Source organism: Rattus norvegicus, chromosome 17 (assembly GCF_021556685.1).
Source record: "Rattus norvegicus strain SHRSP/BbbUtx chromosome 17, alternate assembly SHRSP_T2T, whole genome shotgun sequence".
In the NCBI taxonomy this organism is placed as follows: Eukaryota; Metazoa; Chordata; class Mammalia; order Rodentia; family Muridae; genus Rattus; species Rattus norvegicus.
Window position 1 is genome coordinate 28,920,668 of NC_141550.1, and position 24,277 is coordinate 28,944,944.

At 45.1% G+C, this 24,277-nt stretch overlaps 1 protein-coding gene across 8 annotated transcripts in view; it reads right to left on the minus strand.

Moving 5' to 3' along the window:
* The window catches only part of Cdyl (chromodomain Y-like), a 217,029-nt gene that overhangs the window by 22,222 nt on the left and 170,530 nt on the right, over window positions 1–24,277 (minus strand). For 3 of the 8 annotated variants that reach the window (XM_087591018.1, XM_087591017.1, XM_087591020.1), the window contains one exon: window positions 4,953–5,036. In XM_087591018.1, coding sequence (XP_087447144.1) covers window positions 4,953–5,036 — 84 coding nt within the window. 8 annotated transcript variants of the gene reach the window in all.

Genomic DNA, 24,277 nt, shown 5'->3' on the forward strand with positions numbered 1-24,277 from the left:
AACAACAACAACAACAACAACAACAACAACAAAAAACAAGACATGCCTCTGAGGCTCAGGATGGTTGGAAGTACAAGACACTATAGTACTATAGGAAGAACAACTCTACTCCTTCCATATTTCAGGGAAGTCAGAAGTCTATAGACCCAGGACAGTCAGATGCTTGTGCACACACAAGGCACAGGCAAGTCATGAATCTGAAAACCTGGGAGTATGAGACAACGCAGATTGAACACTCTATTTACTTTCAGACATCTAGGGAGAGAAAATAGAATAGCACCCTTAACTAAAAAGCAGAAAATAGTAACTGCTTGGACTCATCACAAGAAAAAATCCACCCCTCCCTTACTTTCATGTCAATACCAAAAATGAATAAAGATCATTTAGAATATACTGGAAACAATCTCTTCAAAAGGTAGACTGTTTGGAAAAATACTAGTTCCCAATATGAATCTCTCAGCAGAAATAAGACAAAACGTAACCAAGAAAGGACAACCCCCGAAGCAGCTACCTTAGAAGCACATCCATTTAAATCAGTGTTTTGCAGCTACAGCAACACAGAGCAAAAATACATACATGCTGGGCCAGCAGGACAGCGCCAGCCTAGCATGCACGAGGCCTGGGCTGATTTTATCGCATGGTTATGGAGGTTTAAGTCCATGATCAATTGGTCCCATGTCTGGGGAGCTGTGGCAGGGCAGCACACCAAGGTGAGAACACATGGGGCAGGCAGATTCACGTTATAGTCAGGAAGCAAGAAGAGAAAGCTAGAGATGAGATTCCCATGTATCTTGAAAGCATGATCCCAACGGCCTTGACCTTCCACCAGGCCTGAGTCCTAAAGGTTCCACCAGCCCTGCCCTCAACACATGGACGTAGAGGAGGGACACTCACTTGTGGGACTACAATCCTGTTTCATTAAGAGTTGTGTAAGGGCAAGACAAACAAATACACATTTCACATTCTAGTTAATAGAACACACACATTAAAATATATCTATAATAGAAACTGAGCTTTAGAATGATCTTAATCTCCATGAAATACACTGAGCAAGGCTTTAATCCCAGTATTCAGGGGGTCAGAGAGGTAGATATGTCTGTGAGTTCTAGGCAGTGAGACGCGGTCTTGTAAATAAAAAAACCAGGATGAATAGATGCCATCAAAATTTTGTCAAAGAAACACTACAAAAGAAAAAAGAAAAGAAAATACCATGATTCTTAAGAACACAAAATACTTTTAAAACATCTTCCAATTTAAGTTCTAATAGACTTCCAATCAATACTTCTAGAAAAGACCTAACAGGAAGGCACACTATAATTTTTCAGAGAAATTAAATGTGCCTTATTAATCACATAAAACTACACATGAGTTCTGGTACAAGTGGATGGAACCGGTTCAGATCAGGAAACACATAAACCAGTAGATTGCCCTGAACCATGCAATAAATGTGAATGAAAAAGAAGTTTGTTTTCCTAAAAGCAGCTGTTTTTAATGAGAAATAATGCCGCGAGGCCTCTTGTGGAAAACAGCATTGATGGACAGAAGACTCAGGTACATTACACTCAGGACTGCATGCCACTACTGGGCTGACACAAAGCATGAATGTGACGAGTTAGGTGAGAAGATGGAAATGGACCACACATGGTCACACAGTTGCATAGTCCCACAGACACAGTCCCACAGACACAGGAGGTGTGGGCAAACTCAAAACCAAGGGATAAAAACACCAAGTATGACAGTGATCACGTGGGAAGAAAAGTGAACCACCACTTCTACCTTTCCAGTAGCAAAGGTTTAAACGTAGCAATAGTCAGGGCCAATGAAGGCACACATCCACCAACTGCACATTTCTGAGCAGCACTGTAGGATGGCCTATCAACTTCTGCCCCAACAACTCTACCTTTAGAGGTCTACTCTGTGAAAATGGAACAGAAATGGCGTAAGGTCTTGTATTTAACATACACAACGTATTTCAATATCTCTACTTTTAAAATGGGAAAATTATTGTGCATGCATACATGACGTCATATGGCTGTATTTCTAAAATCTCACCAAACTCGAAAGGCGATGTGGTGGCTGGTTTATGTCAACTTGCACAAACCTAGGCTTACTCGGGAAGAGGGGATCTTAGCTGAGAAACTGCCTCCAACAGATTGGCCTCTAGGGGAGTCTCGAGGGTACTGTCTTGATTAATCATTTATATGGGATGGCATAGCTCATTGTGAGTGGTCCTCAGTTATGTAAGAAAGCACGCTGAGCAGGCCATGGGGAGCAGCCAGTGAGCAGAACTCCATGGCTCCTGCCTCCAGGTTCCTTCCCTGACTTCTCTCAGTGACAGTGTTACTTTAGAGCTGTGAGATGAAAAACAATTCCCTCACCAAGTTGCTTTTTTGTCTGGTGCTTAGCATAGCAACAGAAAATTAACTAAGAAATCAAAAGGGGCATGTGGACAATGTTATTTTATTAAGAATCCAATTACGCAAAAGCTAACAGTGACTCCTAATGATACTGATGGGCACAGGATGCTTCTTTTTATAACTCTGCAACTTTGCATATTTAATACTATATAATCCTGACTAACCAGGAATGCCCAAACTGTACGATGCTAATTTCCACCCAGTAAACCTTACTGGTTTTCCTCTTAACTGTATATGAGTTTAATATGTCGTCAAGGCAATATGGGTCTCAACCAGAGCTTAACACTGATTTTAACTATCTTAGACATACATGGTCACTGTTTTCTCTGAAATTAGAGAGCAAGGCCTATGGTGTCTACAGAATAACCCACGTTTATAGTGTTTATCATTTGAAATTGTTATTCACACCTAACTCAATCCTACTGAAGCCTACAATCTTACACAGCTTATGCAATCTGAAAATTAAATGTATCGAGGCAGGCATTTTCCTATGAACATGACAGTAAGTAAAGGCAGCTTTGAGACACTAGTTCTATTTCATAATAATACAAAATACAAAAGGCCCTTTTCCCTCTATCCCTTCAATTACATGTTCCAAATGCAGGATTTGAGTTTCCCAGTCATAAATGTTCCTCAGTCATAAGCAAGGCCAAGACAGCACTGTTGGCATGACTGGAGAAGGATCATGAATGAACAGTACCCAGATGAACCTAGATCCTTGGGAGTGCACAAAGCCCAAACTTACTGAGGATCATCACTATGAGAAACCTCATGATTAAGAAGCAGGCCACCCAAACTGTGCTCAGCAAAGCTATGTCCTGTCACTGCCTATTCCCAGGGCTCGGCTGTAAGAGTGGGTGACCCCGCCGCCCCAGCCAAGCACTCCAACTAATTATCAGGCACTCGGGGCTCTGGACACAGACCAACCAGCCAGGGGCAGCCCAGAGAGGAGGACCAGACTGAGGTGAGCAACACTATGCAGCTGTCAGGCCAGATACTCCAGACTGAAATATCCTTCCTGTTCTGGCCAGTAAAGGCTAGTTTTCACACTGCGAGTTCTTTTAGCTGTCGCTGCAGTGTGGCTAACATAAGCAGTCTGACTATGGTCCTGGAGCTATTGAGGTAACAGGTGAGAGATGCTGTGTTCTCTCCCTGGAGGCCATCCCTCTACACCACACATCAGTACCTTTAAAGCTCTGGGATACAAAGGCCACCAGATAGCATTTATTTCAGTAAAGACTGTTAGGGACTAGAGATCACAGCATATCTGTATAGTGGCATGGCCCTCACAATGGGTCATGCTGGGGTATCTGAGAATTCGGCTTCAGTGGTAGCACCTGTGTGTTAAGTCTATCTCACGAGAAGCTTCAATTCTGTCTTAGCCCCATCTAAGTCATCTGGGCCATTAGGTAGGATCCTCCACCTGGTTTCACCAGACTCTCAGACACACTTGACAGATCCACAGACCTCATAGTCAAGCTTACCAATCCAACCTCTGTGCCTGGTTCCTAAACACCGACACGGCCACTGCCTCTGTGGTGGTTTGAATGAGGATGGCTCCTATGGGCTCATATATTTAAATGTTTAGTCCTTAGCTGGCGATCTGTTTGTGAAGGGCTGGAAGGATTAGGAGGTGTAGCCTTGAGCCTTGTTAGACTATGTGCGGCCCTGGAGGAGACTTGTTACTGAGGTTTCAAAAGCCCACGCCAGGCCCAGTGGTTCTCTCTGCCTGCTACCATGCCTACCCGCCACCATGCTCCTCAGCACGACTCTGGTGGACTAAAACTCCCTCTGAAACTGTGAGACTCCAACTAAATGCCTGGACTTGTAAGAGTTGTCTTGGTCATGACTAAGCCAGCCTCCCTGCCTCTCTCCTCACTGGCTCACTAACACCCTGGAAGACAGGTGTTGGCTGGGCAGAACAGCAGGCTCGGACCTGACTCTACCAATGGTGGAGAGTCTCGGGTCTTTGGCTGTGGGAAGGGATGGACATAGCGCCAGCCTGGCCTGCCCTACTCATCCCAGCTCCTTCCTTTGCCCTGCCTGCTTTAGTCTCATCTGCTTGACTCAAACAGCAACAAAATGACACTGTCAAGTCCCCTTGGGCACTGAAACTCAAATCCTTCTTTCTTAAGCTCTTACTATCTGTTTCTGTGATAGTGTGTTTATTTACGTGCTTCTGCCTGAGAGATTCAGAGTGCTGTGCCCTGGAGGTTGTCTGTGAGTTGCCTTCTTTTTGAGTTGAACCTGGGTCTTCTGCAAGAACAATATGCACTCTTAACTACGGGGCCACCTCTCTAGCCACCTCCTCAAATGCCTCATTCAACAATTTTCTCCATGAATTAAGAACCAATATCTAAACATTAGCAAAGCTAAGCTTAGTTGAGTAGTGCGGGCTTTCTGGAACTCCAGTCTACATCGCACCTCTGAGGCACTTGTGATAGTAACTCATCTTCCAGGCCTGAGCACACACATGGACTCAGTTTTCCACTGAGAACTGGGGTTGTCCTAAGGCCAGGGAGGGGGCCATGATACCTTGTGACACACAACTGTAGAACAGCCTCAGCAGTGAGAAAGGACACGATACTTCACATGACTCCTTTGAAGAACAAAGGGAACCTACAAGTGGTAAACATATAGGCACCATTTTACTCACAAAGCACAGATAATTCATTAAAACTGCAAAGTAACTCACGAATGTCAGAAACGGAGAAAAGCAGATGGATGGAAAGTCGTGAATGCAGACATTAAAAACCCAAGAGCACACAGGCTTTGGGACCAAAGAGCTGTGGTGTCTTCAATTAAAGTGGTTTGCCGTAATAGCTAACTTTTCAGAGAGCTAATCTAAAGAAATTAAGTACGCAAAGCAGTAAGGAGAGTTAAATCGAAAACTACTATTTTGAGACAAAAAAGAACTACCAATTAATGAGACTATGTAACTTTAAATCAACTGCAAATACTTAATTATACCTTCCTAAACCTAAATAAGACCAGCCTAATTAAAATCAGGGCTACAATGATGACGTGTGTGACACGTGAGTGCAGTGCGCTGCTGTGCGGAACAGGCCTTTCACCGTGACTCATCAGACGCCCAAGGAGCTCTTGGAAAGCGCCCATGGTGGACACTGCCAGCCACCCGTGAGTGAGCAGACACCCTTTGACGGTGATGTGGACAAGCACAACTCAGGAGCAGATGTACTTGGTACCTCTCAGTGACGGGGCATACTCAAGGCCTAAAGCAGGGAGGTTACAGCAGCCATTTCCTTCACAGCACAGGAAGAATCCTAGGCCGCCAACATGTAAACTTAAGTAACAGCTGTCCGGGATCTCAGAATCCAGCAAGGAGCTGCTCGTCGACACCAAGAACACCTGCCTCATCATCCATCCCCCAGGTGACAGGTGACTGGTTCTGTGACCACCCACTCCCCACCATGTGGAGACAGTGTACTGGTTCTTTATGGCACGGTTTCATCATGTTCAGGCTAGTGAAAGGTTCATATTTTGACTGATTTATCTCATAATAGGCTACTCATTCAGTCATAGCTATAACTCCTTCTATCTTATTTGTCACCAAATCCAAGAGAAAGTATGCTTTCTTGAAGTAAAGTGATCGCAGGTGGCTGGACAGGAAGACAAAGGCTGGCTCCTAAGACTGAGCAACTGCCCTGTCACTGCTTGCTGGGGAAACCAGGCAACTCACTCTACCTCCTTCAAGAGGGAAACCTAAGGTCCACTGTGCTTACTTTCCCACCTGAGCTCGTCCAAGTTCACCTCACACCCAGCAGCCTCCCACAGTGACACACACACACACACACACACACACACACACACACACACACACACACACACAGAAAGCAAAACAGCAAAAGCTAAATGTTGGGGGAAATGAGGAACTAATGAACGGGAGTCTTCGAGGTTAGGAACATCTCCAAACACCTCTGGGTTGAAACTTGATGGGGTTGGGATTCCAGCGGCTCCCAAGTGCTCTGCACACACAGGTACTCGATGGGTGTCTGCTGAAGGCAGCTGTTTACAGACAGAATGTTGCACGGGGATGTACCGATCAGTAAGGAAGTGGAGGTGTCTAGATATGCCCGATTTAGGGGACACAAAGAAAAGGCGTACTACAAACGCCAGGATGACAAAGGGCAGATGGAAACCAGCCTTCAGAGGGTTAAACACCTCATTAAATAATTACAGACGGAACACTGGAGGCAGCGGAGGGATTAAATGATCAACAACCACCCACCTGCCAGCAACAACTGACAACTGAGCCCAGGGAGGGAGGAAGGCTCCAGATCATCCCGGGAGCAGGAAATGTGCTCTGAGCTAGTTAGAAACCCCCGGGGGCTGAGGGGGCTCCCAGCACAGGTCTTGTAGCTCATTAAAATGTAAGGGCTCCATACCACGGCTTCTTCCCTTTCTTCCTCTTTATTACCTTTGGCGTTGACTCGGGGGAAGAGCCAAAAGGACTGCTTTTTACAAATGGTGAGAAAACCACTGTTGGGCCTGTGTCCAGTGACCTGGGGAGGGATGGCCAATCTCATCCACACTCGGAGGTCCCTTCCACACTTAAGTTCACTCCCTGTGCTTAAAACTCACCTCCCAGTTCACCTGTTATTTAGCAATAAATGACTATTATCTGCAAATAGGGTCTGCACACAATACCAAAGACCACTGCTACTCAGGGAACAGCTCATGCTAGGTGATTATTAAAAACAAACACACAAAATCCTAAGCAGGCGTTAGGGAGATGGCTGAGTGGGCAAAGGGACTGTCACGCAAGCTTGAGAACCCGAGTTTGAATCCCCAGTGCCCATCTGTAATCACAGCACTTGGAAGGTAGAGACAGCATTCTCAGGCAAGCAGGGGCCGGACTAGCTGGCTAAGCTCTGGGTTTAGGTAAAAACCATGCCTCAATCTGCACCTCAATAATATCTCAGATGTAGAGTAGAAAGTGTTGAGTAAGACACCTGAGGTCGACTTTGCCCTTCACACACGTCAACACCTATACTAGCAGGTGCCTCACACAAGTGCAAACGCGCGCACACACACACACACAAAGGCCTTGATTACACCACAGCTCTATATATTAAAGCCAATGAACATGATAATATGAGATTTCTGTTCACGGTTCCTACTTTCATCCTTCCTACTTACAGCATGAAGCTTCTGTTGCACTGTGAAAAATGTCCCTGTGGTATATACCAGTGTTTGCAGGGACACCAAGTATCATGCATTGGTGCTCATTCTTTTAAAAAAAAAAATCTATAGATTCTGTCCTTGGCATAAACACAGTCCAGATATCTCAAGATTCCCCAATAGAGATTTGCAAACTGGGCTGTATTATGGTTTGATGGTTGTTTCTAACTATGTCAGTGCCATCGAACATTCACAGTGGCAGGCACCACCCCTGATAAACACTAACTTTTTCTTCTGTCTCCTTTGTGTTTGTGGTTGGGGTATTCTGGGGACTCCCGTAAGGAGAACCATACATCTGTCCTGTGTGGCTGGCTTGCTTACCCAGCTCAATGTCCTCCAGGTACAGGCCTGCTACAGCACAGAAAGGACTGTCTGTTTCACGGCGTGGTGATCATGTTGTGCATTTATGCATGGACCGCTGGTGTTCCTGCACCTTTGGCTTCATTAGCAATCTCTCTACAGACTGCCTTTTCCATCCTCAGAACACGCTCTACAATGGAACTGCTCAGTCTCATGCAAGTCTACGTTAGTAAAGTTTTTAAAGTTACACTTAATGCTTTCCTGTATTATCCCAGAATGTGCTCAACAAATAGATTAGCCAAGGTCTTGGGAAATGTGAAACTATAGACTATGCTCACTTCCATTTCCTTGTTAAATGTCTTCGTTTCAGTACCTTGGAATGGGCAAGCAGGGGAGACAGGCTGTAAAAAGTCAAGGGCACGAGTTATCCTAACTAAAATACACGGGGAACCACATAGCTCTGAGAGTCCTAGTCTATTTTTCTGTTTATAGCCACTGTCCCAGACACACACACAGAGGCAGCACACACACCTCGGTATTCTGCCGCACTAAGCTTGGGTCTCCGGTTCTGCACCAGAGTTCAAAGACATTCAAGGGCTTGCTGAGTGGGGCTTTGAACCATATGATTTTAGCATGCAGGACTCTCAGTACAAGGACACAGCCAGGGGCCCTTGCCCATGTGCTCAAGTCCTGTGGCACACAGGGCAGTGCTCTGTGGATTATTCTGTGCGTAAGGGCCCCCTGCCAGCTTTGGTCTTCACTCAGTTTGCTGAGCTCCCCAGAGAGCATTAATCCCTAAGGGGATTTGGGTCCCTAAATCTAGAACAACAGTGGAGCCTTCGGCAGCCAAAGGAAGCCTGAAATCTTACTCAAGTTTACAGAGTCCTTCACAACATACACGCCAGGAAGCAAGCACAAAGCTGTCAGCTACAGTCAACACTTTACGTGTGAATCGTATTTGAGAAAGTCAAAGGAAACTATTCAAGTCTGACTGGTCTTCGATGGACACATGCAAATTCCATGGAGGAAGGTTGGTTTTGGTCTTAGAAAACGAAACAATTAGATGGGCAACTGTTAGCAACGCAGACCCCTCCCATCTAGGTGGACCATGCTGGCTTCCAAAGCAAACCCAGGATAGTCAGCGAGACTGTAAATGTATTTACTTCACTCTGATGGCTTTGCAAACAGGTCCATACTGAAAGAAGGGAAGGGGGTCTAGTAACCTGCACGGTGCAATGCCACCTTAAAGTACTGTAAAATGGGCAGACACCAGAAGACCCATGTTCCCCTCAATGTGGAACACTGGGATTAAATGGAGAAACAGAGATAAGTGAAAACAGAAGACTGGTAACAGGAAGCTGGAGGTGTAGCTCAGTGTGTGTTGATTTCAACAGGAGTGGCCACAGGCTCAGATATTTGAACGCTTGGTCCCAGGGAATGGTGCGGCCTTCTTGGAGGAAGTGTGTCACTAGAGGTAGCTTTGGGGTTTTCAAATCCCCAAGCCAGGACCAGTGTGCCTTTCTCCTGTTGCCTGCAAATGCAGATGTAGAACTCAGTTGCTTCTCTAGCACCATGTCTGCCTGTGTAACACCATTCTTCCGACTGTGCTACTTGCCATACTGATAATGAACTAAATCTAGAAACCTGTAAGTCGGCCCCAATGAAATGTTTTCCTTTGTAAGAGTTGCTGTGGCCATGCTGTCTCTTCACAGCAATAGAACACAGACTATCAGGTCTTGAGTCCAACCCCAGGAACATGGTGGTGGGCTGGTAACAGGAGGGACGATAGGTATAGTTCTGTGGCAGTGGGGTCTTACTGTTGATTATATCTATAAAAGACTTACTTCTGCACCAGTCTACTTTTCCCATGAGATTTCTTGACATTTCCTCCACATTCGTCTTAACTTTTAGAATTAACCAACTTCTGCATCTACAATTTTAGTAAGATAAGTAAGGAACAGCAACCCACTTTCCCTAGTTCTTTAGTAGTACAAGGCCATTAATTTCAAATCCTACCTACTACAGGGAGGCACCATCTTGTTACACTCAAACTTCCTCAAAGACTGTTAATTTACAATATGCACTCACTGTATCCGACACATTCAGAACTCATTTTCCGCCTCTACTGCAAAGGCAACTCACAGAGGTAAACCTCAAACACCTTTGGAAAGTATATGACCACCCAGAGTCACAGCTGCCAGTCACGCTGCAGCTTATCAGCCGTCTGCCCTCAATGGCGGCAGCAGCGGGCCGACAGAAAACCTGTCAGCTTTTCGTGGAGTGAGACCATTTTGGCAGCCTCTTTAGAAATCCAACAGAGTACACTACAGGACAGCATTAACCTTTTCCCTCTGAACCCATTGCCTCTACATCAGAAATCTTTAAACTAGAACGGTGTCTGCATTAATCTTGACTGTGTTCTCAAATGCTGTTCCATTTCCATTCAGCTCGGTAGTGCTATGCTGTAGATCTCAAAGGGCAAAAGATATCATTAGAACGGCAAAGCCTAATACTAGAGAAAGCACAACAGAGAGCAGGAACCACACACAGCAGCCTAGCCTGCAGTCAGAAACTGAATGCAGCCTACAGCCTTGCTTCAGGGACATACATAGTAACTTTTAAAATAAAAGAAGCCCAGGACTTAAAACAAGGTGGTAAGTCTAAAATCTAAGAGAAGCTTCTCAAGGTTCCTGAAAGACAAAAATCAATGCACTCAAGTCTGAGGGGAAAAGAAGCATAAAGATGGATGTGTCCAATTCAAGAGACACCCTAAAGCACAAGGCAGCAGCTACCTTGGCATTTTCCAAACCCACGGGGTCAGTTCCCTTGCCTCCTAAACAAAGCTCAAATAGGAAGTACTCTGGTGGGTGGGTCCCTGCTGGCTCCGATCCTCCATGGCTGGCCTGCTAGAGAAGGATGCTGGCCTGCACTGGCGGCTGAGCCTCTGCCTGCTTCTCTGGATTGTGAAATACTCTTAAGACTTAGTATGAAACCAGCTGTGCGGGGAGGAGAGCATCCTCATTGGACTAGTCAATTGCCAGAGCTGCTGAAGGGGTCAGGAGGTGTGGAGAAGAGAAGACCACCTACTTTCTGTCACCTCTGAGATACCCACTGGCCTTTCAAGCAGCTCCCAGCTCCACAGTGAAGGCTTTAGTAGCATTTGTGGTATTCTGGGTGTCTTTAGTTTCAGTGCTGCTAGTCTGTAGTATTCCTCCACCTCGTGACCACTTGAAAGGAAATTTGCTCACAGGAACACAGAATTCTTATATAAAGAAAACCCTCAAATTAAAAAAAAAAATGTGCCATGGAAGCTGGGGGATAATGACGAATGTCTGTGATCCCGGGTACCTGGGAAACAGAGGTGGCAGACCCTCCCAATTTCACCTGGAAAAACCCTACCACCCAACATTTCAAAGACCTGGAGATGTAGCTCAGGGGGACTTGCCTAGCCTGGTTTAATTCCCAGGGCTGGGGGCAAGTGTGAAGTATTATCCCCGCAGAAGGGGAGAAGGTGGGCAGCTCATATCTCGAGGACGGCCACTTGAGACTCATCTGCAGCTCTATTTGCTCACTAGGATTTATGGCTCATTTCTGCCCATTGAAAATACAAAGCAAACATGTTAATCATCGTAATATTCGAGTTTAGCTACATTAAGCCATCTAACTCCAGAAAATGTAAAAGTGTGCAGAGAGAAAGTAGAGCAGCCAGTGTCTGCAGGGCGGCTGGGTAACCTGTGTCACAGATACTCAACAAAAGAAGCCACAAACCGCCTAATCTGGGTGTTATCCTGAAGCTTTCCATTAAGATGTAGCAGAGGATGTGCCCTGCGGTGTGTGTCGGAGCAGAAGAGCAGCTGCTGTGATTAAAGGCTGCACGGTCATGCTTCGCTCTGCTCCGAGGAGCCATGGGGCTATGAGGGTCTCAGACGTAAGAAAGCACACGCAGATCAGCAGTACAAGGATGAGGACCAGGGCCAGAGCCTCCAGATCTAAAGCTGGTGGTCATGCTCTCTCACCCAGTCTCACGTGCAGATCCATCCCTGACCTCACAGCGGTGAGATCCACCTGCCTGCCTGCCTATGTGTACACAGACACACATGCACGCATGATCATGTACGTGTAGAGGACAGTTGTGTGGGGTAGGTTCTCTACTATCTTTATGTGAATCTTGTAGATCAAACTCAGGTCATCAGGCTTGCTCTGGTGTTGGGTGGCAAGCCCAATTCTTGTATACATGGTGGTAACATAGGACAGCTGCCAGGCTTTTCCCACAGTTCCGAAACTCATGCCCTTGGGCATAGGTACCCTATGTGAGGGAGTTTTAGGGACACAGGCCAAAGTAGTGGCAAGCCACCTGGATCCAGAGCTGGCCCTCAGAGGTGATGCCATTTTAATGCAAAGGAACGCCAGCAAGGAACAAGATGGACAATTCAGAATGAACGGCAGACCTGCCGTGCTAGGTAAACTAAAGTACAGCTTTCCCTGAGCTCAGAGAACCAAGGGTGCCAGGCAGATAGCTTACAATCCACATAAGGACAAGTCCATGTGTGGAAACTGAGGCTGGGGGACTGTCTCTTGTGTCAGAGCAAAGTGCAACCTAGTGAAAAGTCAGAAGATCTGCTGTGGTGAGTGTAGGGGGCTGTAACAGTACAGACCAGAGCCATCCTCCCTCAGCAATGCTGATGCTAACTGGGGCACCTACCACCGCCATAGGAAAGGTGTGGACCCTAACCTCATCTAGTTCTTTATCATGCCGTTGGTGGTGGTGGTGGTGGAGGGGGCGAGAAGAGCACATCTTCCTAGCCCCTTAATGTCAAAGAAAAGAGATGGGGGTGGGGGATGACAAGGAAATAATATGGAGGTGTACCCCACACCCCAAAGCTGAGACATGGAAGTCCTATGACTGGGAAGGGGCAGTCTTTGCTCTAGCTTGCTCCCCTCATCCCCAATAAGTAATAAATGAATAAAACCAACAGTAGACTGACTGCCCCCAGGCAAAGCCCAGGCTAGAGAGAGAGGCGCTGTAAGATCCAGATACAAAGGCACAGTTTATGGTAGATGATAGGCAGGGAAAGGCCATCTAGGAGGCTGCAGCTCAAACGCCCTGAAGGCAACCACAGAATACCAGAGTAGTCCATGCTGACCACCGACAGCTCTGACCACTCCAGGAATAAGCAATAACTACATTAGTCCTGTCTGCTTTGGAGAAGAGGCCCTATAATCTAAGAAAAATTATGAGTCAAATACATATCAAAGCTTTAAAAAGTTTCACTTCACTGTTAAGGAAACTACGAGATGACGCAAATGAGGGTATTATCACGTAGGACTTCAACTGTAAAAGATGCTAAAAGACCGTTAGGAAAAGACTGGATGCTGACACAAGCAGACGGATAATTCCAGCAACAACAAATGTAAAAGGGGCCAAATACTGAGGGCAAAAATCAAATACATCTGGGAGAAAATCGTATAGATGGTCTTACCCAGATGAGACTACTATAAACTCCATAAGCCAACAGAGGGGCTGTGCACACTGGTGCGCACTGCATAACTGTTAATGGGGGCTAAGTGCTCCCAGCTCTGCAGCTTAGTATACATAGAAAAGATCCACACCTGGTGCTGTAAACCTGGTTAAAAAGCCATAGCTGAGGAATTCTGACAGTGGGGTGGGGTAATTCGCTGCTGTTGTTTAGCTAAATCAACAGTGCACCAATGTGCCCACAGACGAACGCTGCCCTCAGTCTCAATCAGACTCAAGGTTGGTCAAGACGCTGGTGCCCTACTGAGAAAAGTGACACCCTCTCCAAGGCTCGGGGAACAACATGGAGGAGGGCGGAAAGAATGTGAGAGGGGGAAGACAGAGAGTGGTGAAGTGCTGTATTTTGTGGGTGTCACTTTGCCATTGCAACTATTGGTCACAGACACCCTGCGTCGACTCAGTAGGTCAGGAAACAGAGACACAGATGCGGAACGGGGATGTGCAGGTGGGTGGGACGCTTAAGAGAGGCAGGAGGGGTGAGAGAAGGTAAGGGTGGTGGTGTCAGAGGACGCCATATATTCATGTACTGAGCACTGAAAGAGAGGTAAAAACAAAACAACAAACAAAAACTCATGTGTCAGGGATTAAGGAGGCTTCCAGGGCTCGTCATCAGCGGCAACTCCACAAGCTGAGGAAAGACTCGGATACCAGGATTATGACAAGACCAAACTCTCCTGCTCGCCAACCCTGAAAACAAATCAAACACAAAAACAAAACAAGAACAGAGAATAAAAAGGGACTTCAGGAACTCGAAGCAGAATTTAAAACCTTACTCTTAGACAACGGTGTAGACTAGAACAGGCCAAAACAGAAGACACACACTACACCAAGTCCGATTACCAATTTTCTCCACAGAAACAGTGGTTCAGAAGATGGAATGGCATTTTAAGGTGAAACACAAATACAGTGTAATAATAATTAACAATAATAATGATAATGACGACGATCAACAGATTAAAGCATGGAGGACTCAACCAAAGCCTTGCCACAGGTGAAGTCCGCAGCATTAAATGCGTGTTTTAAAGGGGCCGTCACACTTGGAATCACAGGACATAGGAGATGGAAGCAGCGATAGAAGGTCAGCCAGGGCTATGACATGTGACCCCAGAATCAAAACTAAACGCTGCTAGAACTGAGAAATGCAGACAACCATCACAGCAAGCCAGTGCGGTGGTCTGAATAAGAGTAAGAATGGCCTCACAGGCTCACATAACTGAATGCTCAGTCACTAGGCAGTGGAACTCCTTGGGAAGGATTAGGAGGTGTGGCCCTGTTGGAGGCGGTGTGTCACTGGAAGTGGACTGAGGTTTCAGGGCCACTTCTCTGCCATGTCTGCGTCCAAGCTGCCATTCTCCCCACCATGTTGACAACGGACTAATAAACCTCTGACCGTAAGCCAGCTCCAATAAACATTTTATAAGAGTTGCCTTGATCATGGCGTCTCTTTACTGCTGTAGAACAGTAACCGGGAATTAAGTCTGAATAAAATAAATAAAAGGAAAACACAGAAAATACTGATAACAATAAGAAATATGACAAAAAATAGGTAGCGTGCTGAGAAGACAGACGAAGGAGGGAACCGGTAACAGCAGACAGAACTACAGAGATAAGCGAATATGAACTACATACAGCAGGCCAACAACGTAGAAATGTAAAGCGATTCCTAGGCCCACCTCCCACGGTGCAGAAATACAAAGTCTGAGCGACTGGTATCACTGCAAACAGTAATGGCTTTTGAAATCCTTTACTATACTCAATCAGAACACCACCAAAACCAAAAAAAGAAGAGAAGAAACACGATGAGACCCAGAAAGGGCTGGAGAGACCCACCAAACACACTAGCACACGTATCACAGAGACCTCAGAGAGGGGAATAGGACACAGACGGAACATGGAGGAAAATGACTCCAGACTTCTAAAACTAGATGGGAGAATATTACTCTATGTATCCAAAAAGCTGAAAACTCCAGGCAAAACAAACCCAGAGTCTCTCGAGACATGCCAACCTGGTAAAAGTCAAAGACAGAACTTTGTTAGTAGTGAGAAAAAGGCAAACGTGAGTCACAGGTTCAAGGGTCCTTCGTAGGTTAGCAGCTCGCTTCTCAATAGAAACCAGAGGGCAAAGTGCATGATGGGTACAGCACTAAAGAACTAAAGCAGAAACACAGGGAGGGCAACGCGCTAACGAGGACTTGTGAAGCAAGAGTTCCACGCTGAGTACAGGTGTCTCTCAACAGCATTTAATTATTCCGAGAAAAAAAGCACAAACAAGGAAATTCACCGTGAATGGAAATGCAGCTGAAACTGAAGGAGCGTTCTGGGTTGCAATAAGGACACTAGGCAGCAACTCAAGTCCACATGAGGCAACCACTGACAGAGGAGGACCAGTTAGGGAACTATAAAAGCAGGACAAGTGTATTTTGGTTTGCAGTTCTTCTCAGATCTGATTTAAAAGACATCTAATACAAAGCAATAATTATACATCTGGGCCAGGCATGTAATTTGTATGACAATAGTTGTAGAAGGAGAGAGGACAGAATACAGTTATACAGGAATAAAGCTACTTTTAAAAATATTATTGAACTTAAATTGGTATTAACTCATGCTATATTTTTATCAGTTAGCATTTAACTAAAACTTCCAGGGAAGTCAATGAAAATGGCTAAAACTACACAGTACATAAAACAGAATTAAAGCGATAACACCAGAACACATTTAACACAAATGAAAGTAATAGAAGAATGAGGCAGAGTGTTAAGATATACAACAATTTCCCATACATTCAGGCGATCTCCACACGCTGAGGTTGCATGGAAGAGTCTATTCATTCTAGGCCACAAGCTTCAACAGCTGAACCGTGAGTACTACAGGGTGATGTAACAAGCTGAATACTGTGTCTATAAGTGAATCTGTGAGTTCAGAGTATGAGTCAATAGTTAAATTCTTGATTGGCATGTGTAAACCCATGAGTTGTTCTTAACATCACGAATAAATGGGTCCAAAAACACTGAAAAGGCACAATAAAAGACAGTATAGAAGGAGGAGGAAGGAGAGGAGGAAGAGGGTCCACTTCTCCAGGATACTTAAACATGAATGGAAATAGCAAGATTAGAAGCTGGTACCAGTGACTGATATCCATGCCTTTGTCTTTAGCAGACTCTTATACACTGAACAGCCAGGCTATCTTACATTTATAAAATGATGCTTAATCCATAAATTAACCTTAACTCATTATTAACTTCTTTATAAATGTCTCTATGTTTAGATTTTTAAAAAGGACTACTTATAAAGACCCTGTATAGACAGTTAACTAACTGTCGACTTGAGTCTCAACTGAGGGATTGCCCACATCAGACTAGCCTGTGTAATGTCTATTGAGGGGGATTACCTTGATTGCTAATCGATGTGGGTGAGACCAGCCCACTGTGGGCAGCATCATTCCCCAATGGATGGTTCTGCACTGTAGAGAAAGCTAAGTGTGCATGGGCCTGCAAGCAAATAGTTGTTCCAACTGTACTTCTTGGCTGGAGTTTCCTGACTGGGGCAGTGATGTGCAGATCAGCAAGTAGGCCTGTGTAAGTTCCTGGCCTGACTTCCTTCAGCAATGGACTGTAAGTCATGACCCGTTTGTTACTCATGCAGCTTTTACTCATGGTGTTTGTCACGGCAACAAAATGAAACCTAGAAAAGATCTCTGTCATAAAACACAAATTCATAATAAGTAATGGGGTATGTTTATCTATTATAACTAGTGGGACCGTTGTCATGTGTGTGGGCTCATCAGTGACTAAACACTGTCACGTGCGTCAGTGCACAATGAACCTACTTTTAAGGGAATGAAAGGCACTCCATTTAAATGGTAAAGTGATTAGCAACAGGAATGAAAAAGCATTACACCAGTACAGGCTGAGAGCAGAAGAAAGAAAGCAATAACCAGCCTGGAGTTGGAATCAATAAACCAGTGTCAGGCAGAACAAAGCAGGAAGTCGGGGAGGAGGCTCAGCAGGGAAATGCTCGCAGTTGTACCAGGCCAGTAGGGCAAATCCCTGGATCAGTTTACAACCCGGGAGAATGTGGCAGCCTGCTTGTAATTCCACGGCAGGGATGGTGTCCTGGGAGAAAGCTGCGAGTCAGGCTGGACTAGAGGAGCGAGCACAGGCGCAGGGCAAGTACAGGAAAAGTTATTCCAAGTGGGAGAAGAGAGGGACAAGGGAGCGCAGCTCAGCTACAATACTCAGCTTTCAATATGTGAGGCTTTGAATTTCATTCCCAGACCTAAACAAATATGGCTGGGAAGGGGAGGGAAGGAGGACATTCTGTGACCAACGATTAATACACAAAGATGTGACAACAAAATGACTTGTCCAAGAAACAACAGAGCCCCAAATGGAGCAAAACCAGATAGTAACAGGAGAGAACAGATAACCCAGTACCAGTAACTGAAGATTTCAAAATGGACACAAGACAGAAGGAACAGAATGAGTCTTAGCAGACTTAGCAGACCATTGCAGAACAAGCCAGCTCACATAACAGGACACTCCTATCCTAGGGCACTCGAAACACTGCAGGCTGAGGGTGAGTAGTCATAAAGTCTGACAAACTTCACGAGGAATTCTAAACACACTAAATGAAATCAGAAGCCAGCTAACGAGAGGAAATTTGGAAAAGATTTTTAAACTGATTTTTTTTGAGACGGAGTCTCACTCTGCAGCTCTGGCTGGCCCTCCCCAGTGCAACCACACCAGTCTACCTGAAAACATTTTATATCTACTAGCATAAACATCCAAGAAGAGTACATAAAACCAAGGTTAGTTCTTTTGAAAGCTCAACAAAATCGACAAACTTTTACCTGGACGTTGCCAAGAGAAAAAGAGCATTTATAAACAGTACAATCCAGAGCAAATGAGGTATACCACCAGCATCCTCACAGAATAAAAGGACCATTGTGAGAATTCTGGAACAGCTCTTCAGAGTAAGGGACATGACTCAATGGGACAATCCTAGGAAGATACAAACCACCACCACAGCTTGGAACAAAGAGAAATGCAGATAATGAATGACATGAGGTTACTTTAGTCATCAAAAAAATCCCCAAGAAAAGCCAGGACTACATGGATTCCCAAGCGTTAAAGACAACACTGGGGGTTGGGGATTTAGCTCAGTGGTAGAGCGCTTGCCTAGCAAGCACAAGGCTCTGGGTTCGGTCCTCAGCTCCGGGTGTGTGTGTGTGTGTGTGTGTGTGTAGACAACACTGGCTGTGCAAATACATATATCCCACGTGTGTGTGTGTGTGTGTGTGTGTGTGTGTGTGTGTGTAGACAACACTGGCTGTGCAAATACATATATCCCACAGGGCCAACATTGTTTTGATACCAAAACCAAAGACATTGCAAGAAACCCACAGTCCATTACAAATACCATTTGTTAGGAACACAGATCTAAAGTCTCCCTCAAACCATAGCAAACTGGATGCAGCAGCAGCAGGTTAAAATGATTATATTCCTACCTTCAACAACTCTGTCTTATGAAGGTATGAATGGCTTAACATACACTAAAAAAAGCAGCAATCTTTGTGACCAACAACTAGAACCACACTAATATTTAATTAGTGCAAAAGTAACTGGTTTTCATGCTATTGAAATCTGCCATGTGACTGGATTACATTCCTAATAAACTTGGTTATGCTACACTTCATTTGATGTGTCTTCCTGCTTTATGATTTTTGCTAATGACTTATTACTTGTTTACTTTACATGGCAGAGATGTTAGACAAAAAACAAATTAGAGAGATTTTCCTATTTGAGTTCAAAACGGGTCATAAAGCAGCAGAGACGACGTACAACACGAGCCCAGGGACGGCTGCTGAACCAGCAGCGCAGTGTGGGTCAGCCTTGAGGATGAGGAGCAATTGTCGGGGCTTATCTGATTACTACACGGAGAGCTAGCAAAGAGCTCGGTTTTGGATGATGCCCCAGGCACTCAGCTTGGAGCAAGTGAGAAAGATGGAAATGCTTCTCAAGTCAGTGTGTCAGAGGAGGGCCAGAAAAACAAGAGAGTAATTCTGAATTGTCTCCCTTTCAGAAGGAAAAACAAGGAACCATTTCTTGGTCAGACTGTGACAGTGTGACAAAAAAGCTGATGATTTAGTAGTTGGACTGAGGAGCGCCAAAGCATTTCCTAAGGCCAAACTCAAACTTGTATCAAAAAAACAAAAAACAAACAAAAAAGAAACCAATTAGATCAAGGTCACCATTTGGTGGGCCCTAACACCAGTCTCACCCACTATACTTTCTGACTCCTGGGACAGATGTTACATCTGAGAAGTATGTTCTCAACAGAGTGATGGGGTGTAGCACACCCGCAGTGGGCACTGGTCTGAAGGCTATAAGCCAACCCAAGGGTACCGGGAGCCAAGTCTGGGTCCTATGTAAGAGCAACAAGTGCCTGTAACTGCAGAGTTATCTCTCCTACCTGGAGGACATTTAAGACCCAAACTATATATGTAAATACTCTAAAGGCAGGGTTTGGGCAAGCAGCTCTGCTGGCTGGGAACACTCAATCACCCTATCTCAGCTTCCCAAGAGCAGAGGTCACAGGTATGCACCACCACGCAAGGCTTGACCTACACTTTCAATGCTTTTTCTGTTACACTAGCAACTGTAACATCCTCGTTTTGACTGAGTCTCTTGATGCCATCAAGAGACCACAGAAACTATACATGGACTGACCCTGGGCTCCAACCTCATAGGTAGCAATGAATAGCCTAGTAAGAGCACCAGTGGAAGGGGAAGCCCTGGGTCCTGACAAGACTGAACCCCCAGTGAACGTGATTGTTGGGGGGAGGACAGTAACTGGGGGAGGATGGGGAGGGGAACACCCATATAGAAGAGGAGGGGGAGGGGTTGGGGGGATGTTGGGCCGGAAACTGGGAAGGGGAATAACAATCGAAATGTAAATAAGAAATACTCAAGTTAATAAAGATGGAAGAGAGAGAGAGAGAGAGAGAGAGAGAGAGAGAGAGAGAGAGAGAGAGAGAGACCACAGAGGGGAAGTTAATAGCATCAAGGTTTATGTGAGTAAGCCCTGTGGTGTTCACGCAATGCTAAGCTGCCTATGTATTTCTCAGGATATACCAGTTAGTGATGCTTGACTGTGTTATATTGTTCTCGAGGGATGAACCACCTCCAGTTCGGCAGGTAACTCACTCACTCATGTATACGGACATGATGTTGTATGTATGCTTGCACACATCTTGGGCCTGGTATAGGGTCTGTTTCCAATCAACAGTGGAATCCTTTTTAAACTGTCCTATTTTTCATCCATCTGAGCAACAGCCACCATTTCACCCCCGTTGCTATGTTTTTTATTTTATCTGAAACTTTAAAATGAGTATGATGGGAAACAAAAGAAAACAACCGTCATTCTAGATAAAAAATGTTCATAATGAAATACATGTAGTTCAGACTCTGACATCATTAATGTCCATGTTGAATCTTTTTTTTTCCTTCTACAAACTTAAGACAATAACAACAAAGCCTCGTGGTGCACAGGGCAGGGCTGCACAGGGAGGTATCCTAGCTGAGTGTGTTCTGCTGCAGATTCCCCCTGCCCTGCTGTCTGCCGGGAACAGAACATTTCTGTCCTCTCAGAACGATGACGGCCACAACCTCCAACTCCCATTTGTCTGTAAATTTGTCATCATTTTCCCACACTATATCTGCCCTCAGAGCTCCCATGCTGTACTTGTCTGTTCCAGCTATCTTTTCATGCGCAATGCCGTTTCGAGTACTCTGTATGCACAGAGATAGAAGACAGACCAAGTCACTGCGTCTCTTCACAGTGACAGTATCTCATATTTCTGAAGATGCAGATCCAGCTGAGAAAACCCGTGTCTGCTGCCCATGGATCTAAGGGAGGCTCCTTCACACAGACACATCCAAATAAGGGCAGCGTGAGCCATCTGATTAAGTTTTTGTTTGTTTGTTTAAAAAAAACAAACAACAACACTTCTGAGGCCTTTTCTATCTTTAACTATGAGATTTTAAAAGTTAACTTAAGATACAAATTTTCACAGGAGACATTTTCACTGAAAGCACTCACTTAAGAACTCTGGTTAGTCCAACTTTCAAGCTACTTTCAGGCCAACAACTTTAAGACCGAAAGCACGTCTAGCAGCAGGCAAACATTTACGTTCCAAAGGCTCTCTCTCAGCTTCTCCCATGGGCTAATCTCCCATTTTAGGTTACACTGTCTCTGGAAAGAGTGTTTCGTTTCTATAAAATAGTTCTCTTTAAACTAATGCAGGACTTCAAGAGAATCATAAAATTAACTTTGCACTTGTATAATGGAGTTATAGCTACAGGTAATACAGATATACTAATAGATATAATATAGATATACTAATACAGATGTTAGATGGGCATGCTGGGGGCAGAGCAGAGGGCATTACACATGCTAGGCAATTGTTCTACCTGGAACCACAACTCCATTTGCTGTGGTATCTGCAGTACTGGGAAGTGGGCAGGATGGGGCTGTCAGTACTGACGCACCATCTCAGAGCTGGGCTCAGGGTCTACTAGCTGCAGTCTGTCATGGTTCCTCCTTTCCTTGTGTTTCTTACCTGCCAGCTCCTACCCTTTAGGGCTTGCTCTATCAGGGTGACCTTACAGAGTTCTAGGCTCTGGTCACCCAATCTTACCTGTTCCATGGTAACTGTGAGCCTCCCCCTCTCCTGGGTAAACAGCTCCAATGATTTTCTAGGGTCTGGCTGGTAGGGTGAAGGCTTCAGATGCTGCCCCAGGGAAGACCTAAACCTCTCTGTCCTTTCCCCAAGGTTGTTCCTTCCATGTGTCTCCCTTTCTCCCTCTTTACCTGGAAACAGGCAGACACATGAGCGGCCTCCTCTATAGAGAGTGTAGTAGGTGTTAGGACCTAGGTAAAATGTTGAGGTCTAGGTACTGTTGCCTAGCTAGCCCCCCATTATAAGGAAACTTTCTCATGGCAAGATTGATTACATATCTTGCTATGTTCTGTGCTCTTGGAAATCAATCATGATAGACGTCAGCAGAACCTTATATAGTTACCCATAATAAGCTTGGATTGGATCCAACCACCCAGCAGCTCTTCCTGTACTGATGTGCAAGCTTTTATAGTATAATTATGGTATAAGCTGCCCCTGGGATGGACCTCAACATAAGACAGACACTTGCTCCAACTAAGAAATTATTTGGAATAAGACTTCCATTTTGAGTAGGGGTCAAGTAAAGTTTAAGTTCCCAAGGGCTCCCTGGGAACTGACATCCTACTTGGCAAGTTAAAACATGTATGTTATAAAAGTCCCATCCTGGTAGACAAGTTAAGACATGAATGTTAGATAAGGCAAGTCCCCTGTCACAGTAGAATACCCCAACCAACGACATGTTCCTAAGGAAATCCCCTACCCCTAAATCCTGGCTGGTGAAATAACTTTCAAGTTAAAAACCCTGTAGGATCTTAACTTGGGGCCATGGGTTAGTTCCTGAATCTGGACCATGGCCCTGGTCCCCAGTCCTGGGGTGTATGCTCAATAAACCATCTCTGTCTAAGTGAGATCCATGGTTGTGTGGTTTGTGAGGTATTCCTGGACCTCAACAGTAGGAATAGGCAGTATCAAGTCAACAATACTTTCTTTCCTCCAGGGAGTAAGCTGCCAACAGCCCTACCATCAGAAGAACTCCATGTAGCCCCTCCCACAAACACAATGAAATGGGTTTGGCCCAGGTCATTGGTTTTCAACCTTCCTGACAGTGCAACCCTTTGATAGTTTCTCATGCTGTGGTGACCCCAACTATACAATTATTTACAGCTTTTCCATGACTGTAATTTTGGTACCTTTAGGAATTGTAACGTAAATATCTGACATGCAGGATATCTAATATGTGACTCCAAGGAAAGGGCCACCCTAGGCCATCACAGCTGCCCAGAGGCTACACAAGGAGGAAAATCCAGTGTGCAACTGATTATTAAGTGCATTTGAGAATCCCTTGTGAAAACTCAGGAATAGGCCACATGCTATGGTCCTTTCAAATTGCCAGAATGAACTTCTGAAAAACTACATTATGAAAAACGTTTAGATGACCCAGTGGGAATACCACCAAAATTTGGCATAGACAATCTCTTCTCCTAGGTAAAACCAAACCACAGCACAACTCAGACTATTTTAAGTTCCTCTTCTTTACTTGTACTAAGGCTGAGGCAACTGAGGAACTCTGAAAACAGCTTCCTGTAACTATAAAGCCTTTTGTCCCCCGCAAGCCTTTGTTTTTAAAGTCAGTTTAAGACACAGAAAAGGAGAAAACTGTTTATAACTTCACTGTTAAGTCCACAAAGCGGTGGCTCAGATCTTGACACTATAGACAGATGTGCAGTGCCACACGTGCTCTATGGCCTTCACACTGCATGGTCACAAGACAGGGACAAAGCGGCAGCCATGCCCATGGAGCAGGTTGTTAGGCAGCCTGATCTTCCTTATCACGTAGGAAATGCTCGCCATTCTATTTTCATGGCATTTGCTACAAAACCAAAATGGCATTTAACTTTTGGGAGGCAATCCCAACTATGGAAGCAACAACCACGCTTTGATGGAAATGCCTTCCAGAGAAGAGAACACAGCAGTTACAGTGCTATCAAGGGATACATCACGCAGACACCAGCAAGATGAAAAATAATCTCTATGTAGTTCATTATGAGTTGAGGGCAATAATGTGTGTTACAGCCAATAAAAGTCACGGTGCCCATCCTTGGGATGGGAGTGCTCCTTAGCAGACAAAACGCAGCCCCACTA